Source organism: Macaca nemestrina, chromosome 16 (assembly GCF_043159975.1).
Source record: "Macaca nemestrina isolate mMacNem1 chromosome 16, mMacNem.hap1, whole genome shotgun sequence".
NCBI lineage: Eukaryota > Metazoa > Chordata > Mammalia > Primates > Cercopithecidae > Macaca > Macaca nemestrina.
In genome coordinates this window covers 98467993-98477343 of record NC_092140.1, presented here as the reverse complement: position 1 = coordinate 98477343, position 9351 = coordinate 98467993, and the positions used below count along the sequence as shown (strand labels likewise).

The window sequence follows — 9351 nt, the reverse complement described above, 5'->3', positions numbered from 1 at the left end:
GGACAGAGGATATGAGGGTGTGCGCCCATGGGGATCTGTAGAAGCGAGGCCGCGGGGGTGCAAAATCAATAAGATGAACGGGCTGATCGCCAATGCAAAGCCAAAGGGGAGTAAGAAATAAGGAGAAAGAAAAGAATATTAAATCGCGGGAGAATGAGAAAATAAACCCGCAAAAGGGAGAGGAGGGGGCGAGGGCGCCTGTTACGGCGTGGGTGGGGTTGACAAGAATAGAGTACATTATGCAGTTCATTTAGTTAACAAGTGAAATAATGAGGAAGCGTGCAGAGTGAATGCCAAGAGAAAAGGCACAAAAACCCTATTGAGAGGCCCTGGCCGCTCCTGGCGTAGCCCATCACATGGCAATAGTCCTATTTAAGCTGCGCCGCCGGCGCCTTTCAGCACCACTAGCGCTGGCCAGCACCCCGCGCTCTTTGGGCGGTGCCCGCGGCAGCAGAGGCTGCGGTTTCAGCCTAAGTCTCAGCCGCGCCTTCAGCCTCGTGGGCAGAGGCAGCTGCGGGATACCGCGGCCGGGGAAAGCGCGTGGAGAGCCGGAAGGTGCGGTGGGAGCAGAGGGCGGGCTGGCTGCGGGGCCGCCGCGCGCCGGGGCCATGCCGCGCTCCTTCCTGGTGGACTCGCTAGTGCTGCGAGAGGCGGGCGAGAAGAAGGCTCCCGAGGGCAGCCCGCCGCCGCTCTTCCCCTACGCCGTGCCCCCGCCGCACGCGCTACACGGTCTCTCGCCTGGCGCCTGCCACGCGCGCAAGGCCGGGCTGCTGTGCGTGTGCCCGCTCTGCGTCACCGCCTCGCAGCTGCATGGGCCCCCCGGGCCGCCCGCGCTGCCTCTGCTCAAGGCGTCCTTCCCACCCTTCGGCTCGCAGTACTGCCACGCGCCCCTGGGCCGCCAGCACTCCGCTGTGTCGCCCGGGGTCGCTCACAGCCCGGCCGCCGCGGCCGCCGCCGCCGCCCTCTACCAGACGTCCTATCCGCTGCCTGACCCCAGGCAGTTCCACTGCATCTCTGTGGGTAAGCGGGGCCGCCGCGCAGAGGGACAGGGCAGAGGTGAACCGAAGCAGGATGGAGAGCCAGGGATGGAGGAAGAGGGACCCTGGGCTTTCTGGGGGCGGTGAGGGTCATGTTGGGGACTAAGGGGGGCGCTTGGGGTGGAATGCAGATAGAGGGCCAGGACACAACGCCAGGAGGCGGATGAGGGCGGACGTTCAGGTCCTGGAGTGGGGGCCGGGGTTAAGTGAGGGCTGGGATCCAGGGCTCTCCATGAAGGGGAAGGAGTTCCAGGGCTGCCTGACTCCGGGAGAATCAGGATCTCGGAGCTGGACAAGGAGGCTCTCACTGTAACTCTGCCGTGGGTAGTGTTGGGGCGAAGAGGTGGGTAAGAGGTCAAAGTTGTAGGATTCTGCTGGCCGCCTACCTAGGTATTGGGTCCACAGCACAGAGGTCTGATCGCTTCCCTCTCTGCTCTGCCACCTCCAGATAGCAGCTCGAACCAGCTGCCCAGCAGCAAGAGGATGCGCACGGCTTTTACCAGCACTCAGCTGCTAGAGCTGGAGCGCGAGTTCGCCTCTAATATGTACCTGTCCCGCCTACGTCGCATCGAGATCGCGACCTACCTGAATCTGTCCGAGAAGCAGGTGAAGATCTGGTTTCAGAACCGCCGAGTGAAGCACAAGAAGGAGGGCAAAGGCAGCAACCATCGTGGCGGCGGCGGCGGGGGTGCCGGTGGTGGCGGGAGCGCACCGCAAGGCTGCAAGTGCGCATCGCTCTCCTCAGCCAAGTGCTCCGAGGATGACGACGAATTGCCCATGTCTCCGTCCTCCTCAGGGAAGGACGACCGGGATCTTACGGTCACTCCCTAGGCGCGCGTCTCCCTAGGTCCCCCACCCCAAGACCTCCCTGAGCCTCGGTGACTGGTCCTGGGACTCAGCGCTGGTTCCCAGGCACCCGCTGCCAAGCCACTGCCCGGCATGGATTTGGCACGGTTTTGCAGAGGTCCCGGGCCTGGGCAGGGCTGAGAGCTTGGCAGAGACTAGACCATGGTGTCCCCGCCCCAGGGCTCGCTCGCGTCCAGAGCCAACTCCGAGCTGTGAACACTATAAGCGCTCGAGTCCTCCTGGGCAGTGCAGCACCGCGGCCCCAGCCTGCAAGCCTGCTTGGCGCAGCGCCTTGCTGGCAGCCGGCGCCTCCTAGCCCGCCCTCTCTGGGCTGGCTTGGGCTTCCTCGCTTACTCTACTGTCCTCCGCTCTCGGTCAAGGTCGGCAGCCTTGGATGCTCGTTCGCTTCTCTTTTTAAAATCTTTTTGTCCCTCCCCACCTCTTTTCTGTGATCATTTATTTACTCGGCCCCCGCCCGTCATCACACACATTTATGAACCCCCCCTTTTATTTCCTTTTGCTTTTCCCTTCTCCTCCTCAGGAAGCCTCCTCCTTCAGTCAGTCCATGTGTCCCTTGATCTGGCCTTGCTGTCCTCAGTCCTCACTCTTGATCTGGCCTTGCTGTCCTCTGGCCCCATTTGATCTGGCCTTGCTGTCCTCAGGCTCCTCTCACAGATGATAAATTTCGCCCGTAGTATCCATACTGGGGAAACCCATTCGCTGTTTCCGACACGCTCTTCATTCCTCTAAACATAGGACCCCACTCTCCGACGCTGGCGACCCCATTCTTCCCTCTCCAGACTCTGGTCCGCCCCAGCCTAGCTGTGTAATTGTACGGCCTCTGCAATGCCAGAAGATATTTATTTATTTATTTATGTACAAAATTTTAAATAAACTTTTTTTTTTCTTAGAAATGCCCGTGACTCTGAGCCCAGAGGCCTTCGCTCTGGAGTAGACAGGCGCCAACCTGGATTGGGCCTCCGTGCTGGGAAGGGTTGGGGATCCAGTTGCAGGGTCCGAGCCGGCTCCTCGCCTTACAGCTCAGCCAGTGCCTCTCGGCACCCTCAGCTCCGCTGAGAGCTCACCTTCCATGCCAGCCAGGTGCGCGCTAACGATTGTCCCGCTCCGGCCTGGCGCACAAGCGTCTCGGAGCTCGAGCTAAGCCGGAAGGGAAGGAGGGCGCTCTCCCTGGACTGCATGAGTCCCAACCCCTGCAGCGCCTCCTTCTCACCTGGGATCCAGCCCCACCTCCATCCCTCAACGTTTCGTTGTCCCGGCCGGCAGCAGGAACCACTCCCTCCATAAGCACAAGAAATCCGTCCTTCGCTGCGCTTGGATTGATAACAATTAGTTAGGGACAAATTTCCATTCTGCGGGATGGTGCAGACTCCTCTCAGACGGTCCTCCTCGCTTTGTTTTAAGGCAAATTCCTTTAGCCGAGTCTCTGGTCGCGGAACATTCCGGGCCAGGAATCTGAGAACCCAAAGGGATCCTGCCCCAGGGAGTCCCCGAGAGGGACTCTGCATAGCTGGAGCCAGTGGCTCTGGGACCTCATGTTCTTACCAATTCTCGTTACAATCCTATATCCCCCTACTACTTAGAATCCACACCCCAGCTCCCTTTGAGGACATATGCGGGTCTTTTTACTCTCTAAGATGGATGAGGAGAAGGAAGTGCGTGAGGTTCTGCAGAAACGGAGAGCGCACAGCCGCGGGAGAAGGAGTGTTTCTGCAGTCAGTATTTCTGCAGTCAGACTTGGGAAACTACTGTCCGCGTTCTCGCCGCTCCCATTCTGTGTCTAGGAAACCTGCCAGACCTTCTTCACACACACACACACACACACACACACACACACACACACACACACACCCTGGGGAGCGCTGAACTCCCCGTGTCTAGGCAAAGCAAATGCGTCTTTTCCAGTAGGAAAGACGGTCCACCTAAGGTTGCTCAACATTTTTGGAGCTCATTTCCTTCCCCCCACAAAACAGCTTTATTGAGCTATTCACATTAGCATCCAGTTCATTCAATCAAAGTGTGCAATTCCACGATTTTTAGTATATTCACAGAATTGTGCAACCATCGACACAATCTTATTTAAAAACATTTTTTTTGTCATCCCAAAAAGAAACACCATGCCCATTGATAGTCGCTGCCAATTCTCACTATATCCAACCCTAGGCAACCACAAATCTACTTTTGGTCTTGTATTAGTCAGGGTTCTCCAGAGAAAAGAACAAATAGGCTATATGTAGTTATGTGAGGAGGTTTAGTCTGGAGACCAGGAAGTACTGTGATATGCCATCTACAAGCAGGAGAACTAGGAAAGCCAATAGTGTGATTTCAGTACGAGAACCAGCGGAGCTGATGGTGTAACTCCTAGTCCGAGGCCCAAAGCCTGAGAACCTGGGAAGCCGCTAATCTAAGACCCAGACTCCAAGGCACCGGAACCAGGAGCTTGTGGGGTTTATTTCTAAAACTTTTAGTCTTTCCCTTCAAATGAAGCTGAGTATGGGGATGGGAGGATCTCTCTCCAGTTCCCCTGGAACAAGGGCAGGCACGATCTGGCTCCCCATGGAGAAACTCTTGCCGGTTCTTCCTGGAGCTAGGCACCTGAGTTGTGCGCTAGACTGATGAGGATCTCCATCAGTCTGAACCCCACTTTAGACGGGGACCAATTCTCCACCATCCCAGGAGGCGACACTGTGCCAATCTACTGCCAATCTAAACGAAGCCAAGGTGCTTTAGTGCATACCAGTGAATAGAATCACAACTAATGTTTTACTATCAGTGATGAAGCTACTGCTTTCTGAGTTTTGCTCGTTTGCACGTTGGTCTAGGGCCCCAGGGTGAGTGCAGTTGTGCACTCTTAGCTGCGGCACGACCGGCCAGTCTCCCTTTGGCTGGGATTTGGGGGCGGGCGGCAGCACAATTGTCTGGCAACGAGTTCGTTGTGGGTCTGAAGGACCGGCTTAGAACTAGTTCCTCTCCTGGATTATAGGATGGGGTGATCTTGTGCACCTGGGACAGGCTTTTGCCAGCACTCAGTGTCAGGCATCTTGATCAGAAATGCACTTTCGAGCCTGCCAGGGAACAAAGTTTGGAGGGGATGGAAACGGCCGTGGCAGAAATAGAAAGGATGGAGAAATAGAAAGGATGAACGTGCGCACCCGGCTCTCCCCGCACCCACCTCTTCTCCCCGCCCTGCCTAGGGATCCCTCCTGTTCCCAGCTGCTCCCAGAGTCCGCAGATCCACAACTGCGAGCCAGGTCTGCGCGGGGCCAGTTCTCCCAGGAGTGCACGTTTCTTCCTCTCGGCTTCCCAGGGATTCATTTCCGCAAGACCAGGCTTTCAGCTTTCTGGTCTGCCTCAGCGGCAGCGGTAGGAAAAAAGCAAGCCTCCTTGTGGCGATCCCAGTTGTTGCCAAGGTAGCAACGGGAGCGCAGCGCTGGGGACTTGGAGGCGGCTGTGGCGCACCGGGGCTCTCAAGCATCCCGCCGCCAGGAGAGACTGCGACCAGCGTTCGAGTCCCAGCACACTTTTCGCTCAAACACTCCTCACCCTGAAGCCTCTGACCTGAACGCAGAAACAGTTTGCGTCTTGGGCCTCCGCTCGTGTCAAAGTCTCTCCTCTGCCGCTTTGGTTGACCGCCAGGGAAGGGCGTGATTGCGGCCTGGAGCTACGGGCTCCTTCTCTGAGGAGACCCAATCCAGGCTTTAAACCACACTGCTCTGAGCTGGAATTTGGGACTCACAAGGCAAATTGTGAAATTAGGACCAAACTGAATTATCAGGATGATATTTTCTGGAAATTGCCTTTTAACGTGGCTAATTCACGTACAGGTCCCCGAGTTTATTTTAGGGACCGTGTCCTTTTCTCTGTGCATGTAGTGGCTAGGAGTGTGGGCCCTGCAAAAGCCTGGCTTTGCAATCCATGTCCACCATTTCCTAATCTTGGGCAAGCCACTGGTCCTTCCTAAACTTCAGTTTCTTCCTCTGTAAGTAGGGATTATGTTAATAGTTCCTCTGCAGGGTTGCTGTGCAATATTAATGGATAGAATTCCCACAAAATGCTAAGCAGAATGTCTGCCATGTTTCAATAAATGTTAACTAATATTGTAGTTGTTGGTGTTGCAGTTGTTACTTGCAGTGTCTGCAGCTGCGCCTGGGGCATAGCAGATGCTGAATTATTTAATGAATGCTGAAAAGTGACCACTCATACTCAGACTTAGACACAAATCTACCACTGAAGAGGGGCCAGGGAACACATGCAAGTGCAAACATTTCCTGGGCTCCGTGGAGTTAGTGGAAAATAAGGAATGCTCCCGTCTGCCAAGTACCAGGTGCTGGAATCGTTTAAGTCCAAACAGGGAACTCCTTTTTGCCTTCATTTAAACCAGTTCCTCAACCTCCACTCTACTGAGATTTTGGACTGAATAATTCTCTGTTGTTGGGGGGGCTGTCCTCTGCATTCCATGGAGGCTAGCAGCACACCTAGCCTCTACCCACTACATGCCAGTAGTACCTTCTCCCAGTTGTGACAACCAAAAATGTCTCCAGACATTGCCAAAAGTCTGGGGGGGATATATCACTTCAGGCCGAAAACAACTGATTTCAACCTGTACCATTTCTGCAGAAGTCCACAGTGGTCAGGATTTGGTGGCCTGGCTCTGAGCACACCTTTCTTCCTTTCTGCCAGCTATCCTTTCATTGGACACCTGTACCTTCTACATCTAGGGTACTAGACGGCTCTGCAATGTAGTGTGAAAGGAGGAAGCAGAAAGAGAAAGTGGGGGAAGGGCAGCTGGTGGAAATAGCAAAGCTGAAGGCCTTTCCTGCATAGTGGGGGCATGCAGCTAGTCTGCACAGCCTAGGGCATGCAGGTTGAAAGGGTGAGTCAGTCAGTGGCTTGCTGGCTGAGCAGAATGTACAGGGCTTCTAGGGTCTTTCCAAGAATATCCTATCCATATGTTTCATAGCCCTGTAGACAATAGGCTCCCTCTACAGTCAGGTCCATGAGTACCCACAAGGCCAACATTTGGGAGAAAAATTTTAGAAGCCTGAGGTGGCATCTCCCAAGTCTCTGTCTCTGTCTCTCTGTCTCTCTCTCTCTCTCTCTCTCTCTCTCTCCCCCCCCCCCCCCCCCCCCCACACACACACACACACACACACACACTCACCACCACAATTAAGGTTCTTCTTGAAGCACATATAGGCATTTGTTAATGCCTTCTCTCTTGAAGGCATTGTTTTGTTAATGCCTACATGTCTGATACTGAAAATCAATTCCTTTTGATTAGAGCCTCTCATACTTGATGCAAACACAAGTAGCCTTGCAAACAGTAACCACTGAGCACTGACAGTCATTCACTTTTTCCGAGAAAAGGCTCTGGAATGGCAAAAGGGTAGAGGGATGCTGAGGATAGAGGACCAGGTACATGGAAGAGAAGTAAGGGCAAGAGAAGCGTGGTCATGGTGGGAGGACCCTGGAAGTCTTACTGCACCAATCAGTGCCGTGAGACCATTGGTCCCCTACCCCCAAATTGGAAGGCTGAGCCACTGTGTTTACTAGCTCCTTCAGAACACAGCTTTACCCCCAAAGTAAGGAATAAACCAATTCCAATGAGGCAAAAACTCATGAATCCAGCCTTTCCCCAACCTTGCATGTAATCATCCACAGGTGAGTTTGTTATACTAATAGGAATGTGTATGTATACGTTTATGTGTGTGCACATGTTGGAGAGACTGAAACAAGGGGAAGGTGGGAAAAAAAAGTTGGTGAGTCTAGGAGAAGAACGAGATTTCACTCAAGTTAAACAGCCTGGTGTAGTGATCATGCTGTCACTCTGAATCCAAACCCTGGTGCTAGAAAGCTCCTTGGAAACCACCAAGGAAATTCCAGGGCACAACCTGGCTTCCAGGGTTTTATCTGTGAGTGGCTCAAGGGAGAAAGTGCCTCCCTTGGTACGTTGGGGAGACGTTTGACTTGGTATCCATTTCAGGCAGTAGTGAGTAAGGAAGGTGTGGCATTCAAGAATCTGCCCTGCACCACCCAGTCCAGGGGGCACTGGTCAGAGTGGGCATGAGTCTGGGGAAAGCCAGGGCTCCCTCTGGGGAGCCATGCAGGGAGGAGGCCCCACTCCTAATCCAGTTGGCTTTCAGGCTGTTGGATCCCAGGATGCAGGGTCAGTCCAGGGGCCACCCCCATTGGTTCACTGTCCACAGAGAAGTGCCAGAAAGAAGCAGATGTCTGATCCTTGATTCCATAATGATGTGAATTTCTAAAGTAGCTCTGTTATGGGCTAACTTGAATTATCCCAGAATTCATATATTGAAGTCCGCAGTACCTCACAATATAACCATATTTAGAGATAGGGTTTTTAAAGAGGTAATTAAGGTAAAATGGGCCTTAATCCAATATGATGGTGTCTGTATACGAAGAAGAGTTTAGGACCCAGACACACATGAAAAATGCCACGTGAAGACATGGGGAGAAGACGGCCATCTGCAAGCCAAGGAGAGAGGCCTCAAAAGAACCAAGTCTGTCTATGCCTTGATCTTGGACTTCCAGCCTCCAGAACCATGAGATAATAAATACCTGCTGCTGAAGCCCCCAGTCCATGGTATTTGGTCATGGCACCCATGCAGACTGATACAAGTTCTGACCTAGGTGAGAGCTCTCTGGACCTCTGTAGGCTACTGTAAGAATATGGAAGATTGTAGAGGAAAGAATATTGGGCTGGTAGTCAAGAATCTGACATCCATCCTGGATTGTGCCGCTAACTAGTTCTGTAACTTTAGACAAATCATATAATCTTCCTGGACTTCTGATTCCCTTTCTCCAAAGTTAAGGGGTGTAACAGGCATTGGTTTTGGTTTCTGTTTTTGTTTTCTTCTGACCAGCATCCATTCCCCCTCCTTTTGGTGACAGAATCTAGATTTTGTTTTGTCAAATGCAAATTAAGATTAGTTCTGGAAAAGAACAAGCACCCACTGAGGCAGACATTTGCACACCGTGGGAGTTCTCCATGGGTAGGTTCCTGCATTCCTCTTCAACATCCAATGGAGATTAGAAACTTACTACCTGCCCCCCTAACAGCTAAGACATAGGCACAGGACCTGGGCCCAATTAACTGGACATTTCCCCTAGGAATATGAATCTAGAGGAGAGTAATGCAGAGATTACTGCATTACAGAGACCTGTGACAGTGTGGAAGGGATTGTCCAGGTTGGGAACCCCAGAGATGGCCTCTAGCAAGATTGTACATGGATGAGGCCTTGGCAATCTCTTCCCTCCCTGCCTGTTATCCAGGCCATTTTCTCCAGCTTTACCATTGATTCTGTGAATTATCAGATGGCCTTCTCTTCAATATCTTTTCTGCTTAAATAGCCAGAATTCATCTCTGTTGCCTGCAATTGAGAATTCTGAGTGATGCAATGATTCATAACATAGATAAACTGTTTAGAAC

The 9351-nt window shown here is 53.0% G+C and overlaps 1 protein-coding gene across 1 annotated transcript; it reads left to right on the top strand.

Annotated features, from left to right (window-relative positions):
* Nucleotides 1-425: 425 nt before the first annotated feature.
* Nucleotides 426-2441, top strand: LOC105490205 (GS homeobox 1). Its single transcript, XM_011755606.2, has 2 exons — nucleotides 426-1020; nucleotides 1486-2441. Exons 1-2 carry the CDS (start codon nucleotides 609-611, stop codon nucleotides 1866-1868), a joined length of 795 nt encoding a protein of 264 aa, XP_011753908.1. The 5' UTR covers nucleotides 426-608; the 3' UTR covers nucleotides 1869-2441.
* Nucleotides 2442-9351: the final 6910 nt, after the last annotated feature.

What these genes read in the sequence shown, in the direction of transcription:
- LOC105490205 (XM_011755606.2), top strand. Translation starts at nt 609, where the DNA reads ATGCCGCGCTCCTTCCTGGTGGACTCGCTAGTGCTGCGAGAGGCGGGC. An exon ending in GTTCCACTGCATCTCTGTGG is followed by an intron (nt 1,021 to 1,485) that starts GTAAGCGGGGCC and finishes TGCCACCTCCAG; the next exon opens with ATAGCAGCTCGAACCAGCTG.